The 21362-nt window shown below is 45.9% G+C and overlaps 1 protein-coding gene across 3 annotated transcripts in view; it reads right to left on the bottom strand.

Annotated features, from left to right (window-relative positions):
• The window catches only part of OCRL (OCRL inositol polyphosphate-5-phosphatase), a 1330750-nt gene that overhangs the window by 536957 nt on the left and 772431 nt on the right, over positions 1–21362 (bottom strand). For all 3 annotated transcript variants that reach the window (XM_069612980.1, XM_069612981.1, XM_069612979.1), the window contains one exon: positions 6070–6205. In XM_069612980.1, the coding sequence (XP_069469081.1) occupies positions 6070–6205 (136 nt within the window). The remainder of the gene's footprint in view (positions 1–6069; positions 6206–21362) is intronic.

Below are 21362 nucleotides of genomic sequence, written 5' to 3' on the forward strand. Positions count from 1 at the left end.
ACAGCCGAGACATCGCCCAACTGAAGGGAGACCTCCAGAAGACCCTTAATGTGAAGATTTGGAATCCCGCTCCAGAAGGAATAATATTCGCCTGGCGGGGGTGGCCCAGACCTTTGGCAAGGGATCAATGGAGCGCCAGGTGGAATCCTTATTGAAAGACCTTCTGGGCCCCAACGCCTTTTCTGACTACTTCCTTGTGGAGCGTGCCCACCGTACCTCAGCACCCCCTCCCCGACCCGGGGCGCCGCCGCGCACTATAATTGCCCGTCTCCTCAATTATAGAGATAGAGACGCCATCCTGCGGAAATCCAGGGAGAAAGGCACACTTTTTTACGAGAGCAGTAGGATACACATTTACCCGGACTTTTCAACAAATGTGCAATCGCTGAGACGGTCATACGAGCCAGTCAAGAGGCAACAGACTACGCCAAGTTCCCTATTCACTAGTCTATCCGGCTAAGATGAGAATTCAGCATGGTGGACGGGCGCATTTTTATGAAAATCCTACAGATGCCATGCTATATGTTGAGTCTTCTATCCCCCTGCCGACTCGTGACCAGAATCGGAATTCGCCACCACGGCCCGTTGAAATACTTGAGGAGCCCGCCGGTTGAGGTACTTTAGATGCAATTTGAGGCCTGGCATGGTACGGCAGCCCTGACTAATAACACTTGTTTGCAGCTGGGCCGTGAGGTCCCCCTGGGATTTCGGCCATGTGAGTACGGCTTCCCCCCAGGAGTGTTCTCAGGTTATGGTTCGAGGGTTACATCAACTTGTTGGGGTGGATGATGCGGGTGGGGGTGGGACGGGGAGACGAGAAAGGGTTATCCCTGGTGTCAGACCGGGACAGTTTAGGGAGTTCTTGTTGAAAGGAGTTATAATGTTTAAATCAGAGAGCGGTTACGCAGCAGTATGCCCGTATCACTTGCAACAGGGGCAAGTCTACGGGCAGTCGATTCCTTTTGAAAGCTGGCATGACGCAGGTTAATGGGGGCTTAAGTGTCAACTTACTTTCCTGGAACATACGTGGGCTTAATAACCCGGTTAAAGCAAGGAAGGTTGCAGCATACATAGCACGTCATGATCCTTGCATTCTTTTCATACAGGAGACACACACACTCGGAAGCGTTAATACTAAATTTCTGCCACGATGGGGCCCCCAAAGATATTATACGGAATATTCAACACAGTCAAGGGGAGTGATGATTCTCCTACACCTCAAATTGAGTTTTAAATACCATTCTAGCAAAATAGATCAGCAAGGCAGATATGTGCTAGTTTGGGGGGAGCTGGCAGGGTGCCCGATAATCCTGGTAAACACATACGGCCCAAATGTAGACGACCCACAATTCTACTGTACTATATTAGATATGCTGACTGGGTCAGGGGAGGCGTTAATAATTTGGGGCGGTGACTTCAATACTATTCTGGACCAATCCCTTGATCGATCTTACACCACCCCTAGGGCCCCTACTAGGGCTGCATTGGTTTTGAAACAGCTGATGGAACAGATGGGCTTGATAGATGTTTGGCGTACATTACACCCCACTGAAAAGAAATTCACCTTCTATTCGACCGTCCACGACTCCCATTCGCTTATAGACTACTGGTTTGTTCGCTCACACCTGGCGGGCACTGTCACTGGTTGCGATATACACCCCTGCACCCTTTCGGACCACTCTCCTGTAACACTTAGCATTAAGTTGGGAGATGCCTCTCCCCCGGTTAGAAGATGGAGAATTCCCCCCGCCATTCTTAGGGACTCTAACATTTGCAAAGCCCTGCATGATGAGATTACCGAATTCATCAGAATAAATGAGGGATCGGTAACTACCTATGCTACTTTATGGGAGGCTTTCAAGGTCTGGGTCCGGGGCACTATCCTTGGTAAGTCCACCGGCATGTTGAAGGCTGTACGGAGGGAACTGAGTACAGTTGAAGCAAAAATAGATCTGTTACAAATTGAATATGGGGTCACACAAGAAAAGGAAACGTTAGCGCAAATGCATGTCGCTTTAAAGGAGTTCAGTGAGTTGGCCAACAGAGAAGTTCTATATATGGCAGCCCCTGCCAAAGCCCGCAGATACGGGGAGAGTAACAAGGCCGGGAAGTTCTTAGCTACTATGTTTAAGGCTGATAGGCACCGTAGTCCGATTCCTGGCATTCTGACACCTACCGGGGAAATGGTTAACAGGGAGCGGGACATTAATTCCACCTTTGCAGAGTTCTATCCCTCCCTTTATTCTAATCATGACACAAAGTGTTCAGAGGAGACGTTCCAGTACTTGGACAGCCTAGACCTCCCTACATTAACTGCTGAAACCCGTAACATACTAGACCGGTCCATCACAATTGCAGAAATTGAAGAGGCCATTAAATCTTTGTCAGGAGGCCGCGCCCCCGGCTCGGATGGCCTGAGCGCAGAACTATACAAAGAATTCAGGAGTGAATTAGCCCCTTTACTGCTAAAAATGTGGGAGGAATCGACGGACCGGGGGGACCTTCCAGAATCGATGCGTGAAGCTATTATTACAGTCCTCCTGAAACCCCGTAGACCGGCACATGAGATGGGATCCTACAGACCCCTCTCATTGATTAACACTGATGCGAAAATCTTCGCCAAAGTGTTAGCTACCAGACTCCTCGCGTATATGTCAATCCTGGTCCACCCGGACCAGGCCGGCTTTATACCATCCAGATCCACTGCACTCAACCTGCGACGCCTGTTTAATGTAATGGCACAGATTGATCCCGAGGCGAAGGCGGCAGTGGTAGCCCTTGATGCCGAAAAGGCTTTCGATTCCGTGTCCTGGACATACCTCTTCCTGGTGCTTGAACGGTTTGGCCTTGGCCGATACTTTATTAAATGCGTAAAGCTACTATACACCCACCCTACCGCTAAAGTCCTCACTAATACCACGCTATCCCCTACATTTTGGCTCCATAGGGGCACCAGGCAGGGTTGTCCCTTCTCACCTATACTATTTGCACTTACCATTAAGCCAATGGCGGAGTATATACGACAGCACCATTCACATAGAGGACTCAGGATGACCGGCCCCCCTCAGATCATTTCACTATACGCAGATGACACTTTGTTATATGTCCGTGATCCAGAGGAGAATGTACAACACATCATGTCAGACATACACGAATTCAGGGTATAGAATCAATGTTCCTAAGTCAGAGATATTTCCCTTAACTGATTGCACGGGTGATCTCTCTGCAATAGTGGGACTCAGGCCCGCTCTGATTCAGGTTCGCTACTTGGGTGTTGTGATCGCTAGGAATAAACAATTGCTGTACGCACATAACCTTGGGGAACTGCTATCAAGTTTGGCGACCAAATTCCAGACATGGACCAGTCTCCCACTGTCCCTTTATGGTAGGGTGGCGATACTCAAAATGGTGGTTCTACCCAAACTTCTATATTATTTTAATAACATCCCGATATGGCCCGGCAAGGCTTTTTTTGCAAAACTCAGGTCGCTCGCCTCTACTTTTATCTGGAATGGGAAGACGGCCAGGCTGGGATGGGATAAGATGGTGGAACCATTCTCACAGGGAGGTATCGCTGCACCTGACTTTGAACTCTACGACCTGTCTGCACAGGCTCAATTCGCTAAACATTGGTTCGACCCCGAGGATACAAATCCCCATGTTTTCATAGAAAAATATGCTGTCCGCCCCAATGATATCCGATCAGTCCTCCTTAACCCTCTTTACGGAGACATCTGCCCATTTGACCCGGTATACACAACTACACAAGCCTGGGCTAAGATATATAAAAGAATTGGCCTGGAGACCCTCTACGACCCAGAGGTCCCCCTGTGGAACTTCTCGAGTATATCCCCTACATTTGAACCCCAGGTGCATGAATGCATTAGGGCAATAGTGGCTACAAATGGTCCCAACAAGGGGGTGTCGCTGGTATACTCTTTGGTGCAGGCCCATTCCCCGTCCCGTAATGCGATAAGGGAGACCTGGGAACGAGATACGGGTACCCAAATTGATGAAATCCGGTGGTCACGCTTCTGTCAACTCACCAGATCCGTGTCTATGAATGCTGGCCTCCGGCTGATTCAATTCAAAATCCTGAATCAGTTACATTATGCCCCCGCCAGGTTAGCTAAATTTGTTGAGAATTGCACAGGAGCCTGCCCTAAGTGTAATGCACCAAACGCTGGGCCATATCACATGTACTGGTCATGCCCTTTGATTGTGGAATTCTGGCAAGAGGTGGTGGAATTACTTGAGGACATAACGTCGATCCCGGCGACCCTGTCCCCACTAAAGTACCTGCTTGGTGACATTGGTAAAGTGAGGGAAACCACTAGGCGTCTATTTAACATTTCATGTGTTGTTGCAAAGCGATGTATTCTTAGATCGTGGAAATCCATCACTGCTCCATCCAGAGCTAACTTTTTAAAAGACTTGTGCACGGTGAACGACAACGAGGAACTTTTTGTCCTATCGGTTCCGACACCCTGTCGTCCCAAAGATATTTGGACACTGTTACGTGCGTACCTATGGGATCTGGCACCAGATAATGCAAAACCTGCTCCCTCACCATGATGTGTAATGTTCTGTTGTATGACATGTATGTACGAATACTGCGAATACCTCCAAACTATGCTTTGATATTTATCTACTGTTGTTCTTGCTGCTGACCTGCTCTCTCAATAAAATAAATGTTTAAAAAAAAAATTAAAAAAAAAGGCAGGAACCACATTTCTCTGTGTCATGCCCCACTCCAAGACACCACACACATATAGTTTGCCGGTCTGTGAGGGACATTTTGGAGTTGCAGTCCTTGTAATGTTTGAACCCGAATGGCTTACCCCCAACATACTAATGCAGTAATTTGATGATGTCGAAAACGAGCGTGTTCAATGGTGTGCTGAGCATGCAAAAAAAAGGAACCAATCTATGGAGTGCGTAGTGCATCCTTTTATACGACCCCCAACCTCACATCCGATCGAGGAATGGTGCGGCCGTCTACGAGGGAGTCTTTGCAGATCAAGCAGCACTAGCCCCCTGTCAAAAACAACTCCAAGCAGCTGACGCAGAATAGCAATCTATCAAGATAAGATCTATCAAGATGAGTAATCTGTGGGTTAATGCAATACATTGAAAGATCATTTTTTTATCTTTCATATTTCAAATAATGTACAGCATAGTGTCTCGGGAGCTACATCCAATTACACATTACACATTAGCATCGTTATCTATTTTTGCACCACAGGCTATCAATTATATCATAACATTCATTTGTCATGCTGGCTTTATGCTGATGATCTAGCCCCTGAAGAAGATCCTACAATACTTTTAAGGATTTAAATTTGCCAGGCACAGTCTTTTCATGAGTCATAGAATACCAGCACACAATATATTGACATGACCGTTCCCACAATTGCCATTAATTGTATCATTTATTGACATATAAATGGTGCTTTTATCACCAATGTTTCAGGAGTGTACACTGAAACATTTCTTGAATGTATTTTCTCCACAAGCCCTTTAACCGTGTTTAAATACATTTTTCTATATGCACTTTATATTTTTTCCCCAAAAATTACTTAAGATTGTTTGCGATTGACACAGAATTGGTGAAAATTATAATAACTATTTTTACTTTTACCATTGCACAGGACTTCTTGCTCTCATTTCGGTTTCTTCAACTACCATGTATACCTGTGAATTGTATTTTTTTGTGCATTATCTCAATATTATTGTTAAATCAAAGTTGGTATGTCTATTTATCATGCGTTTCTCTTGGCACTAACACGAGTAAGGTTCCTGTTTATGTCATCTCAAACAATGATTCATCTGTACCACCACAAGATGTTTAACATTTGTATAAAAAACCCACCAGAATCAGATTTGAACTACTGTGCCAACCTTAGCTCCCAAAAGCCTAATTCAGCTGTATTTATACTCACTGTTTTTACTTTGGGCTTTCCATTCACATGAAAAGAAGCACTAGACCAAGTATCAAAAGCACAGAAGGCCATGATCGAAAAACATTCCTTTTACGACTAACAGGCACTTGAAAGAAAAGTAAGTTACCCCAATGTTGAATAGTGCGCTGACAGGTTTGTGATCGCTTGTTTTGAGCTCCATGTGACTTCGATATTGCATCTGTTTAACATCAACTCCTCGCCACAATATGCGATCACACCAGGCTGGTACCCGGCACTTTCCACTGCAATCAGATAAACAGAATTTTCATTGAGAAAGGCAAAATATACTGTATACTGCCAGTTGACCAAATAGAAGGGCAACTTTTACACTTGATTTAATTCCAGAGACTGGGCAGATACAAATAACAGAAATCATGGATTAAAGAAGGAACAATTAAATAATTCTAAAAATAATGCAAGGTACAGACAAGTGGCAGATCCATACAGATACTTTAAATTTGGCAAAACATTGTACTGGATCCAACAGTATTTCTCAAAGGAAAGTATATTGTTGGAATATAGATTATGAAAATCTTGGCACAATTTTGATAAAACATCTTCAGTTTATATATTCATTACTTCTATAATTTTCAGAGGATGTTGCAAAATGAAACAAGCATTGGCAATGCCAACAGTTAGGGCTTTTGTATAGGCATGGGAAAGGCACTTGCCAGGCACTGCTGTAGTGGTATTAACTGGCCATTGATGGTAGCAGGTGCAATATGGTAGGAGTACCTGAGCATGTAATAACAGTGCCTGGATATTGCATAACACTTATACACAAGCCAAAACTGTTGGCTTTGCCAATGCTGGTTTTTTACAGGGCTTCAGTAAAGGACACACATTGTGCTTATAAATCAAGTGGCTGAAGGCAGATGTGGTTAAGATATTTGTATTACACCAGCAGCCGGTTTACAGCTCCAAATAAGTCATTAGCTCTCAGAAGACTTCTTTGTAAAAACACTGGCAGGCACTAGTGCAAAAATTGATGGTAACGCTCGACTAAAGCAAGCTCAAAGAGTTCCCATGAGGAGGAGTTTTTAGAGGGGCAAGAACTGGATGGGACTGGCATGGCCATGGGCAGTCAATATGTGGGCAAATAACCAAACACCTCCTATAAACTGTGCTTTTTCTCCCTTTCTGTACTTTACTATAATGCAAGTTATAGGTGGCGCAAGTGCAACGTTATAGCCCAGACTAAAACGTAGCTACAAATGCCCCTTCAAGAACAAAAAGATGACCTCACCTTTATTACTGGATACCTAGCCCATCCTTAATGTCTCTCATGTAACGATTCTTAATGAACAAAAGAGGAAGACCTTTAATCGGAGACAAATACCTTGTACATCCAAACAACCAAAGTAAGTACGTTAGATGAATTCTTAATGATGGATACAGTATTCCTCTCATATTTCTCATCTCATCAATTAGTTCCAGAGGCAGGCAGGATTTAGAAACTTCACACAGCCGCTGGAGGGCGTCAAAGCAGCATCAGTCCAGCTCCCATACATGAGAGCACCTAGAACTTGAAGTGACAAACAAATTACTTATCATTCTGTAAGGTTCTTTCTGATTTATGTCCTTTCTGGTGCATGTTCCCCCACGGATTCCTCATCTTTGATATCTATCTCGCACCGCAGCTGCTAGTCTGAAACCTTTGTGCCACCAAGGGGCGCAGTACAGCTCCACGTTGGCTACATCAGATGCCCTTGTGCACCCCACGCCGGATATGATGTTGCGGTCAGCATATATTGAGATGCTGTACTCTGTGACCTTAATTCCACCCCTTTTCCCCCAGAACACTGATGCTGAAGGACCACAGAAACAAGATGCACTAGCTATCCGCCAAGCAGGGTAAGTTGAGATGGAAAGGAGGAATCTGTGGGAAGAATAGCTATCAGGAAGACTATTAAAGAGAGGGAAGTCATTTGTTTTTCTAATGGATTCCCATAGCAGTACGTAGATCTGGAGGAGGGACGGAGGGAGGATAGCATGCACCCCACCTTAAACCAGATATCGCTAGTGGACAGCCATGCTAAAACGAGCATTCTGACAAGACTGATATGCATTTCTAGTAAACGTTTAAAAAGAAGCCCACATAGCCACCTGGCAAATGTCCAGAACAGGAACTTAGCGTTGCAGAGCTGAGGTGGCAGCTAGTCCTCTGGTGGAATCTTTACCAACCAGATCATAGCATTCCAAGATGCAGATGATGATCAACCTTAACAGCCTGTTTGGTCACAGCAAAGGCACAAGCATAACCAACAAAAAGCTGGTCATCTTTCTTGGTCTCTCTCCTCTGAGAGACGTAGTAGCTGAAAACCCTCACTGGGTCCAGCTGATGGAATTGTTACTGTCTTTGAAGGGCGAGGCAGAGGGAAAATGACCAGAAGATGGATCTTTTGATTCAGATGAAAATCAGACACACTGTCTTCAGGAGGAAGGATGGTCTCACCCTCAACGTTGCGTTCTCCTTGGAGAAAGCTAAGTAGTGAGGTTTAACTGATAATGCTTGGAGCTCACTATCCCATCTAGCGGAAGTGATGACAACCAGAAATGTCACCTTAAGGGTGAGTAATCTTAACTAACAGTAATGGAGGGGCTCAAACAGAGCACCCATACGAAACGCTAATATGAAATTCCACGAAACAACAAACTGGCTTGGGGGAACCCGATTGCATAATCATCGCAAAGATTGCATGACAGCGGAGATAGTGAAAAAGTAGCCCTGCTCTGGCTTCCTCTTGAAAACGGAAATTACAGCAAGATACCACTTCACTAGGCCAATTTGCAGGCCCGTCCGGTCTAAAGGAAGCAGAAAATCCAGAACAGGGGATATAGAGCATGTAAAAAGGTCCAGATCCCTCTCACGGCACTAGGCTGAAAACATACACTACCTACAGGCATAAATGGATTTGGTGACGGGTCTCCTAGCCAAGAGGAGCACGTCCTCTGACAAATCTCACTCCTTATACCTTAACCTTTCAACAGCCAAGAATTAAGGCTCAGGCTGTTGAGGTTTGGGTGCAGGGTTCGTCCCGCCGATTGAGAGAGGAGTTCCGCTCTCTGAGGAAAGCGCCAGAGAGGGCAGATGGCCATATCTGGAAACTCTGGGTACCTTGTTCTATGGGTACAGTTCACCAGAGCGATCCAGATCATTGTGGACCCGAACAGGCGTAGCCTCCTGAGAACCATCGGTATGATTGGCGAGAACGCAGAGAGCAGGTTGAAAGTCCAACTCAACCGTCAAACTGTCCCCCAGAGCTCCCCTGTCATGGAAATTCCCTGGAGCAGAACCAACTGCACTTCCTGTTCCCAATGTAAGTGAACAGGACCACATCCGGAGTCCCCCAAAGGGAGAACATCTCCTTCAGAACTTCCTGACAGAGCTCCCACTTGTGGGAGCTTGAAGTCTGTACATTCGAGACATCCACAATCACGTTTTGCCTGCTGGCTAGATGAGCCACTGTCGGGGACATGCTGTTTTCCAGAGCAGGCATAGTGTTGCTCCGTACCAAAGGAAGTAAATCAACCAAGGCCAGCCTTATCACCCTTAAGACCAGCAAAATAAACGTGTTGCCGGCCATACGAGAGAGACTACAGGTAGGGTCAGCTGGGGCCTCCTTTAGTAAGTTTTTCCCTGGGACCACCATTCCGGGTCTCTTGACACTTTTGCAGAGACCTGAAGACGATCTGAGGTATCCCTGAAACTGAGACGACTGAGAAGCCACTTTTCCGAACCTCATGCATGGCAAAGCCTCTGGCAATAGAAGAATGCAGAAGGCCATGAGACCCAGCAACCGCAGAAAAGGCAGGGACATTTTCCTGTGATGGTAATACACGCACCATCTTGGATGTGTTCGCTACTCAAAACTTGGACAGGAAAGACTTGCCAAGGCGAGTGATCACCTCGATGAAGCCAAGGGACTGGGACAGTGAAACCTGAGACTTCGTGAAAGTCAGGCAGAAGCCCAAGGTGTGCAACAGGCTGCACTTCTGGTACAAAGAGCAAGGTACTTACCTGTAACTATTGTTCCCCAGAATGGGTCTGGCATGGATTCACATGCTCATGAATATTCCCTGTCAGGCCGGGAATCCTTGCTAAAAGAAAAAACAGTTTAATTTCCCCTTCAAACTGTATTTCTCCTTTAAACCAATCACTGACCTCTGGGTCATACTGCCCCCATCCAATGACAGTCCTCTGTCTAAGCCCCTCCTCTGGCAGCCATCTTCACATTTGGTAACCACGCAAAGTGGCAGTATGACCAAGAAGAGCCGCAGAGGGGGCAGAGGGAGGGTTCACATGTGAATCCATGGCAGAACCATGCTGGAGAACAATAGTTACAGGTAAGTAACGTTTTGCATGGGGTCTGGAATGGATTCACATGCTCATGATAAACGAATAAATATCAGTACAACATTACACAGCCACTAGAGGTGGCAAGGCTCAATAGAAGCAATCAACGTTCACCTTTGGAACAGACTCAACTCAAGCGAACAGGTTGCGTACCACTGCCTGGACGACTCTGGATTCCTCCCTGGAATCCCTGTCGACGCAGTAAAATCTCGTGAATGTGTGCGTGGACCTCCACATAGCCGCCCTGCAGATGTCTAGCAGGGGCACACCAGACAGGAACACTGTTGTTGTATTGATCGCTCTGGTGGCATGGGCTCTCGGCCGGCCGGGCAGTGGTCGGTTATCCATCATATAAAGTTGGAGGTAACCCTATAGCGAGATAGATCCCCCTACTAATACTGTACAGGAGTCCATGCAGGAACGAACTTCTGCTTGAAGGGCAGAGAATTATAGAGAGTAGGAGAGAAATCACATACGCCATGGGGTGAAAAAGGAAAAAGAAATGCACTGAATCGCCACCGTTGTGGGAGAACCCAAAAATCCCAGAAGCGTATAAACTGTGGAAAGAGCAGAGATGGGCAAGCAGAGGGATTGTTAAAGTGGGGGAGATCCTACAACTGGAGTGATTAGCAGCATATCCTGCACTGCGTGAACAATATGGGGTGACACAGAGGTACATCTATACACACACCTAAAACATGTAATTCATACCCAATTTGGGAGGGAGATTAATATTCCGGAACACACACGCCTTCAAGTGGGACTTTTATTCCACTAACTATGGGGTTGCATGAAAGTCTGAACTTATTGGGAAAGTTATCTGACAATAGTGTTACAGTTGATGGGAAATGTAATAACACAATGCCCTAAAATGTACCTTCTCCATATTCTGAGGGATGCTGCAGGTTCGGGGGGAGGTAAGACACTGCTAACCACAGCGTCTCTGGTAGCCAAAAGAGATCTAGCATCTACAATGGGGAGTCACTGAGGTCCCAACAATGGCCAAATGGAAGGAGGGAATGGACCACTGTCGAACATTAGAGGAGATAACGTACAGGAACAGGGGTTGCCTAGGCAAATATCAAAGGATATGGGGCAATGGGAATCACTGATTTGATATAAGATTACGTAAACAGTAAACGAAAGGAAGCAGGAGAATCCATGCAGGGTATGAATTACATTGACTACTGTAAAGACTGGAGGGGGTATCTGTATTTGTGCCCTCTATATGGTCTGGACAGAGGCACATGGCACACCAGCCAAGGCTCTCAATTGGTAACGATGGACAAGCAGCCAGGCATAAGCTCTCTGGAGATTATGCAGACTGGTTCTTAAGTACAGTGATTCCCCAAGCCCCCACAACAGAATGTCCCCACACAAGGTTATGTGATAACACAAGTTCTTTACTACCATAATAACACACTGTACTCGGGCAGTTCTATTCAAATAATGGCAATATGATATACTCTATGTGGTACCACACACAACTTAAAATCAGTAAAAATGCATCAACTGCTGACAGTTTTAAATAGGCATTTGAATTCTTAAGTAAGGTATAACAGCATATATAAGGGAAGAAGGACCTGTGGGATGTTTTTACCCATGCATCCAAGCCCTACCATAAAACTGCGTTACTGGCATTGAAAACAAAATGATGGCCAGAACTCCCTAGAGAGTGCACAGGGAAAACATGAAGAATAGGCTGCCACCCATTTTTGCCTTTGTTGTGAGCACAGGAGGGCACTGCCTAAAACCACCATTGGGCTACACACACAGTAGCCTGAAACCATTGGGAATGGCAATGCTGATTGTCAAAAGCAACCCAGAACTGTGGGGAATTAATTTTCTTAATGTCAAAAATGGATGCAATACCGGTGCTCACCACTATCAGAAAGCCGGTGTTTTAAAACCGCCAGACTTTGGTGTAAAACTGAACAAATGAACCCAAACCAGGCCAAGGAAAGACTTGCTAAGAGGTGGATACAATGTAAAACTATATTCTGAAATGACTTGAAGGAAGTCATTATTTAATGTATATATAAAAAATAGCTGCATGTAAATTGGATTTGATGTAGAAAACTGGGAACTAAAGTGACATTTAGCTGAATTCTGCCTGACAACTATCCCCGACTGGAGAAATCGGCTCAGCCACTCTTCCCAAGCCTAGCTGCATCCTGCTGCCCCTGCCAAAAGGAGATGACACCTCTCTGATTGGGTTAGGGGAGGAGCACCTGGGGACTGCAGGAAGTTGAACAAAGCCCTGTCCTGGACTCAGGCAAATGTTATATTGGGGGGGTCGTAAAATGGCTTCCTCTTGGGAGAAACTGGGAGGAGCAGTGACTCTGCTAGCAAGCTGAGCTTGGGGGGAAGTGGACAAACCAGAAACTCCACCATGTGCTTGGGGGAAACCACACCCCTTTGGGCCAGAGCATAATTTTAAAAAAAGATGGATAATTCCTAGGACGGACTTGTCAGAGTTATAGAAGTAATATCATTATTCTTGATTTTCTGTGCATGTTTTAAGAGGTGTTAGGACCCTGTGGTGTATTCTGGGGGGTTGCTAGCGGAAAATAGGGTCTTACTCCAAATGTCTGCATGTTAAAAATCTGACACTTCATCAATTAATGTCCATACTCCTTGCGCACATTTGTGTAATTTTTGGTAAATGTCCGATATTGGTAAACCGACCAAAAAGCGCAAAATGTTGTCATTTCTGAATCCCAGCTCGCAGGAACATGGGGCTTGAACAGAGACCTGTCTTAATTCATCTGTAATATGTACATGTAATGTCAACCACTTGTGTATCTGGGAAATATGTATTTGAATCAAATATAGATTTGTGGGCAAATTGACCAGGGGAGGATCCTCTGACCCATAAACAGACCTCATCATGATGACAATCCATTTCCTTCCCCCAATCATGGGAGAGGGGAGAATTGGGCCAATGACAAGTAGAGAGGGGCTGGCTCAGTTATGCCACGCACACATCCACTTTCTAAACACATAAAAGCAGACAGTGCAGGACAGGTGGGGACTTTCACTTTCCACTTTCTTGCGGGTCGCTTTGCCGGGAGACTTCAGACTTCACATCCAGAGATCCAGACTTCAAATCCATCAATCTCCAGAGACCAGAAATTAACTCCAGAATTTGTAGCAGAGAGGGCTGAATCCACAAGCTGAATCCTCTTCAGCAGGCCTCAAAACCAACCAAACTATTCAACAGCCGGGCAAGCTGTTTGAATTCTTGGCCAAGAACTTTTGCAATAACCTGTAGCAGTATCTAGAAAGCAGTGCTGTATCCGGAACCAGAGAGAACCACAAACCAGACCGTTGTGAGCAGAACCGGTGCTTGACAGACCCAGAGAGCAGAGCTGACCCAGATAGCCGGGACTTCAGAACCACCCGCCGGAAGTCCCGTCCAACCTGACCAGACCTTGACGGCTTATTTCAAAAATATAGTGTGAGTACTCACTGTGCAAAACCAATCTCTTAGTTTAAAATAATCTAATCCAAACTATTTTAGCCTATTAGAACTGCCTCCTAGAATCGTGTCATTCTGTCATCTTTAAAACTGAAAACTGTCATCTGTCATTCTGAGCTTTAAAATTTTCAAATCTGAAAAATTACCTTTATTAAATCGGCCGTATCTCCGGAACCGACTTCCTACTCCTTATAGTGCCTCCGTAATTACGCTCGACGCACGCGATTAAATTTGCCGTGATTTGACATTTTGCACAATTTCAGCTACGTGTAAAAATCAGCAGCTCCTTGCTTTCCTTTGCTAAAATTCGTTTTAACCTGCTAGTTACTCATAGAGCATTGCTAAAGTGAACCTGAACTAATATAAACTAGATTTCACCCACCCTGAACCCCCTATAGGGAATTAAAAGCCTTTTTAGCATATTTTTCACTTAATTGCAACCACATCAAAGTATCTTGCCTGTGTCAAAACGCATACCTGTTTTCCTCTAAGCTTGCTAGGGGGGGGAACTGAATTATATTGTTTGCATTCCTGAGAACTGTATGCTCTCCTTTCCATCTCCTTATATTGCATAAAGGGGGGGAGTGAATTGTCAAGGAAAGTGATTACATTGTCTTTTGTTGAAGCCATATCAAGTTATTTTCTGTACTGCATTTCATTCATCATTGCGTTTCCTTGAACCATACAAAGCATTCTTTCCCACCTCATTCTTCTGTTCCTATTCATAAGTAACCAAGAACTGTGCTACTGTAGGATTACCTCTTGCTGATTACTGCTCATATTCACAAGTGTGCTATCCATTATCAATTTATTTATAGAAGTGTGAGATATATATATATATATATATATATATGGTTTAATTTTTCAAATAAACCTTTTAAATTTGCAAAACAAATCTACTTCTTGGCTCAGTGGGGTCAGGGGGATTCTAAGAGAGGGGTGCTATACACGGGTTCATCATCCAGATTATAACTTTCCATAAAAATATATAAATAAGGGCTTCCGTTGGGCATCCCAGACAAGGCACTGACTTAGTGGGATTGCTTGATTGGAGTCATTTACAGACCCCTGAATGATGGACCCCCCTCTGCAAGAAGGAGTCGCTGGGATGCAGAGGCCAAGAGAAAATGTGGCAAATGCACATCTTTCTGTCTTTGCTGTGATCTCCATTGGCGGGCCGTTAATCCGGTTGTGGTTGTCACACGAAGGTGAAACTTGATGTGGACTCCGTCAAGGCCTATCTGAAGAAGATAAGACCCCTGGGGACCTTGTATGCCGTTCGGTGGTGACAGGTGCAGTGGCAGAAGTAGGCGTCTGGTTTCAGGATTTCGCGGTTCACTGACATTTTGATCTTGGGTGCTGCAGCCGCAGCACTGAAGTGTGGATGGCTTCTGGCGACCTGGACTCGACCACTGGACTGGACTGTTAGGCAGAATCCTGTGCAGTTCCCTTGGGGAACACTGCAAAAAGATTAAGACTACAGGAGTAAGCAGTAAATCCAATTGGTAGCAGTCGGTGTTCGGTCAAAGGGTCGACTACAAAGGATTGAATGGTCAAAGGATCGACGCAATAGGGCCCGAAAACAAAAGGATCACATTTTTTTTTTTTTTTGTGGGTTTTCCTCTAGGGAAAAAAGTGTTTTTTACGACAAAAACAGGGGTTGGGGGCGGGTCCGCCCCCACCCCCCCCCCCCAAAAAAAACATTTTCAATCCTTTTGTTTTCAGTCCTTTTGCGTTGATCCTTTGACCATTCGATCCTTTGTAGTCAATCCTTTGACCTATAACCGTAGCAGTCTGCACCACCCAGATTTACCTGGTGGCTGTGGCTGAGCAGTCAGACTTCTCTCAAGAAGAGTAGGGCAGTATATAGAGCATACACAATAGGGCTAGAAACACAGTAGAGCAAACAAACACTGACCAGAGCTTTGTATAAAAAGTATATAATTATTTATTTAAAACACATTTTAGGCAATATACTAGCACTCTAAATCAAAATCAAGTTAAAACACAGTCAGGTAAAGTATACACACCTCCGTTGATAACTATCAGACAAGTCAGAGTTAAAACACCACGATTTGTTAAACAGTTGTGAGCGCATAACCCGATGGCACTCCAATAGTTCAGTTAAAGGGAGAGAAAAAGGCAGAGCATAGAAATAAAACAGGTCCCAACACTTTTAGGAGTTCTCAGCAAGGGAATAAAGGCAGTAAATACTGTAGAGCCAAAGTTCATAGGCCAGGCCCACTTTAAATGGAGCAAAGCGAAATGTGCCCAGGATAACACGGTTTAAAATGCACTAAAAGTCTTTGCAGAAAGTTCAAAAGAGTTTGGGGTGATTCAAGAAGGTATAGTTAGAAGGTCTGGGGCCAGCCCAGTTGGCAAGCCAAGGATTTAAGGGTCACCTTGGGCATACCGAAGAAAGGGAGGCCAGACAGGACACAGTACCTTAAACAGAGAGGAGGCTCCAGCGGTGGCAGTTGTTCCTGGCAGTGGTTGCAGTTCGTTGTTTCGACCAGGCGAAGAGAGGATCTCGTCGAGGAGGAAACGCTGAGTCGTTGCACTGCACAGGGATGAAACCAGCCGCGGAGTTCATCAATAAAAGGTGCATTCCTTTTATTCGCGGTCAAAGTGGTGAAGCTTGGCTATCCGGCCGCCGGGGTGCTTGGCACGGGCGATTCGACCAAGAGACGTCTTTGGAAGGTGAAAAGGGCGAACTGGTTGGTCCCACCAGCTCAGAGGAAGAAGACTCGTCCAGTAGAAGATCTTCTCTTGTCGTCGGGAAAGTGGTGAGGTAGTTGCAGCAGGGGCAGATGGCTCAGCTTCTTCCCTCTTTGTATTCTTAGGTCCTGTGGCGACTTCTGAAGTTCCAGTCACAGAGGCCCTGCTTTTATGCAGAAACACCCACATTCAACAGCCTAGCTGTCACTCAAACATGCTAAGTGGTGAGCCGGGCGGCTCACCACTGGCCCAATCAGAACAGAGTGCGACTTGAGTTGCTAAGGCAACGCAGTCCAGGGTGCCAATTCCCCTTCCCACCCATCCTGTGGAACCCAGACAGAGCGGCACCATTTGGAGGGCTTCTGTGGAGAGGCCTGCCAAAAAGTGGAACGAAGGGCTCGACCTTGGTCAGAGTTACAGAGACGGACACGAACGCCATTTTAGAAAAGAGTTCTGGCCAAAAGTCCCACCCGTTGATTTAATATAAAATAAATAAACCGGTGGTCTCTTTAACATTGCAGCAAAAAGTGGTGCGTTTAAAATCAATGGAAAAATCCCATAGAGAATATTCTGGTGGAATATTTTGTGTGGTAACCACTGCCACCAGCCAGAAACTCGACAAGAGGGGACTGGACAGTGCCCCTTGAAAACAGACCCAGGGGCAATATAATTAACCCCTTCCAGTACTTCCACAATATGATGGTTTGTACTGGTTCTGTTGACAATTTAAGACTAGTAAAGTCAATGGTGACTTTACATGCCCTGGGAGACAGTAGTCAGTCCCAGGGTATGGAGTCTATGTTTGGGGGTCACTGTGACACCTCTGTGTTACTGCACTGATGGTGCTGTGTAACACACACAAAAAAACAGATGATACCCTATGGAGTAAAAGACCCCATAGCCCAAAATCACACAGTCAGAGACATACCTCAAATCATGCCTAAGAGTGGGAGTAAAAGAGTCTCACTCTTAGCAGGAGAAAAAAACAAACCCCAAAAATCCAGCAAAGCTGCTGGGGGGCTCACTAGGTTTGGGACATTAGCCTTAAGAGAATTCTCCCTAACATGGACTACGGACCCTAACCAAGGCTGGACTCTCGAGACGTCTTCTTCAGATTTTGGTCACACAAAACCCACCGGCGGACTCTGCAAACAGCGAATGACCTTTGGCGGGGAAATGGGGTCAGATGTTGGGTCAGGGATATCCCTTGAAAGATTATTTGTTCACGTGGAACCTTTGCAGCTATGGGTGTTGAGCAGTACCATGCCAGGGTACCCCCTCTTCTGGGAGGTAGACAGGTGAGCTCAGGTGAGCTCTTTCCTTTCGGCTTTACCTAAACCCACTACCCCTCTCATCCCCCGGCCTCAAACCCTAAGGACCTTGCCAAGCTTGGCATAGCGCCTGCAACCAGTTCACCTACATCTTGGCTGCGAGACCCTAATGAGGGGCTGAATGTATGGGCTTGCCAGCCGCTCTCAAAAAGGAAAATAATGCCCAAAGACTCGCTCTCCTTTGAATTTTCCTCTCTTGACCCGACCTCTAACCTCTCACGGAGAGACCAAGCCCCTGCCCCCATCCTTTGGCGAGCCTTGCCCGCTCAATCTGACTGACGCTGGCATTTTCAAACTGAAACAATATTTGTAGGACTTGAATTGGCTGGCTCCCCATTGCACGAACCTGCGCTTCATTTCTGCGGGCTGTAGCAACACGCCTTTAGAAAAGCCCGCAACTGGAGGAGCAGGGGAGGGGAGGGTACACGACAGCTGACAATGGAGGATGGCCCTGCTCTATCCCGCTAACCTATCGCAATGAAAATGAGTAGGCTGTCAACAGCTTTGACGACCATTCAGTCCGCTTGAGCGGACTTGAAATTTATAACTGCAGCACCAGAGTCTGAGGCCTCGGAGGCCCATGTCTTTTTCACCTCTAAGAGCGGGGTGCCAGACTTGACCCACATTTTCTTCCCTTGACTAAAGTACTCTCGCCCTCACAAAGCCTCCAACGGCACATAATCTCAATTTTGCCTCAGCCCGGTGACCCGGCCACTAATTCTAATGATCTGACACGCTCTACTGAAGCTACCTTGACTGATATTCCAGTGTTCTCTCCAAAGCAGCTGGCTGACACAAGTTCGGATTTGAATGCCACACTATTCAGATCCCAATTCAACATGTCAGCCCTTTCCATCACACTGGCATCTTTTCTGAAGCTGTATAAAGCACTCAATGAGAATGCCAAAGACCAAGCCACTCCCCTCGATCAATTCCAAGATAGTCCTCATCAAATCTTTTATCGTCTCTTTGCAGTCGAGTGTGGATCAAGAGATGGAATGCGCCACCATGATTCGAAGACAGCTCAAAATAGGAAAAAGGGCTTGTCGGACATCATTCTGCAATCTCCCCCGAGGGAGGCCTCAAGCCCATCACCATAGACCGAGGTTACCCCACCTTCAAAGCCTCAATCATCAGCTGATCTTCCTGCCACCCTTCACCCTTTTTTCTAAGGTCCAAGAAGGAAAAAGAGGAAGCTCCACCTTTTAACAACAAAAGAGCTCCCTTAAATAAAAATATCTAAGAATCAACCGATGCCGAAAAATAGAAATTCGAACCAGTCTCAGATTTGTATCAGGAATTTACCAAGCCCACGACTAAACCAAGATCCACCCAAGTCCGATCTATCAGTGGCAAGATCGGGGATGGGGGATTCACAACCATCAAGGATGAAACCACATGACCGGTAGGCGAGGGAGGAAGATTACGCTGTCCAACTTGATACTGATGAGGACGCATGTTAAGACTTTTCTACCTACACGGTTGAGGACGACCAGCTCGGGCCGGACGAGCCTGAAGTGGCCTCCGGGCAGGTTCTACAGACGGACTTGGCCCCTCACCCAATCACCATGGCGCCTTTCGCAGACTATGCCCCGAGAAGTGGTTTTGGGGCGCCTACCATCAGAGCCCTACATTCCTTCCAAAACCTCCACTCATTAAATCGTCACCATTATTTCTGACAACTGAAAAAAGGCAGAATTCAACTCTTAAAGCCAAAACAGCAGTGTTGCAAGAAGGCTTCTCTCAGAGAACAAAACCTGTCTGGCCCTTGATGCGGGTAATGGGGAAAGATTGCGATTCACTGTCCTCGACGCAAGGTAAGGTCTTGGGGTTTCAAATCTGGGAATAATGTCCTTCCCAAACTTCACCCTGTAAAAACTCCATCGCCACTCATTACACTGGCAGAAAAAAGAGAAAATCACATACAGAATCAACCCATTGAAGCCAGAGGAAACTGTGAGCTATAGAAGAGAATTGATGTTGCCCATGAAGCATGTGGCGGTGCAGGAATTCGACCCTCATAAGTCTCGACACATCTCCCCTTCTCAAGTAAGGTCGGGTTCCTCAAACACCTCTTTTGACCCGAAGAAATTAACTCACTTGCTCAGTCTTGAACGTCTCCTTTCAGTGAAAGACGGACTGATTTTGAACCGTGTCAACGTCCTCTGGGTATTCCACAACATCCCTTTGTTTCGATTTCTCCAAACTGATGATATTACGATTGCTGAATTCCCTAAAGAACACATCACTGATAAGGTGATCCTTCACCTAAGGTCAAACTCTGTGAGATCGTCGCTATTGGAGATGGCCCAATTTCTCCTTGCAATGGGCTTTGAATGTACTGACATAACTCTCAAGTTGAGGTCCTCTGTCTCTAACCCGCAGTGTGGCCTCTTGGTTCGGCCATCCCTGAATCCCACACCAGAGAAAAGATCTTGTACTGGCCAGGAGTGTCTACGGACTGCGGATGGACTAGACTTTTACAAGGGCTTCAGTGATTCCAGAGTACTGATGACTTCCCAGAGACTGCATGAGATGGCTTCTCCTTTAACCCTCACTGTTACTTGTGGCAGAGCCTCGGGTAGAATAATTAAGCTGGCTCAAATAGACTCTAAATAGAATTCTTGTCCTTTAGGCTTCCAGGGACGTGCACTTCGTACGTCACTTAACAACGAGCCTCGAGTTGGAAAATAGCCTTCTGGAACACCAGGGGCTATTCACATTTAAGTCTTCAGGAAACTTGGCTCCTACACTAGACAGATCTACCTCGCTCCTCAACCTGGCGTACATGCGGCTTAAAGGACGCCCGCTTCCGGTCTACTTACCTTTGTGAAGATCGAAAGGGTTATGAAGGTTGAGGACTTGGCCACTCCCAATCCATTCCTTCAGGTCCTTGGCATCACCTTCAAATCTAAGAATCCCAGCGCTGTCTTTTGTTTAACCTATACTAGAACACATTGGCCATCACTACTGAAAGCTTCATGAATTTTGTAACGTCGGCTATTGATAGATGGGTACCGCATTTCAACCCCCCTACATGATAGTGGGAGGTGACCTAAACTGCCCTTGTATCAGTAAAGAGTTGACACCTTGCAGACCAGAACGCGAAATGCAAGCGTCCGAATGGATGGACCTGATGCACGCGAGAGATCTTCACATTCTAAATGGCCAAATTCCTGGCAATTGGCCACCGACATCCACTTGGTCCAATGGTTCTTGGTCCAGTATCTTGGACTACGTCTTTGTATCCAGCTCATTAATCCAAGAAGCATCTTCTTTTGAGGTTCTGTACACAACAGCAAGTGGCGATGCCCTATTAAAGTTAACAAGGTTTGCTAATCCAATCCCCCAAGCAAGAAATATGGTCAACTGCGATTGACGTAAACCAGGGCTAAATTGCTTGCGAATAAGGCGGAACAACATTCAGTCCCTCACAGACAGGTTTTCGAGCGAGCTGGTGAACAGAGGTGGAATAAACTACATACCTGAATCAACACACTCATTTTTCTGAT

The sequence above is a fragment of the Ambystoma mexicanum genome, chromosome 5p (genome assembly GCF_040938575.1).
Source record: "Ambystoma mexicanum isolate Mex_15411 chromosome 5p, UKY_AmexF1_1, whole genome shotgun sequence".
Taxonomy (NCBI): domain Eukaryota; kingdom Metazoa; phylum Chordata; class Amphibia; order Caudata; family Ambystomatidae; genus Ambystoma; species Ambystoma mexicanum.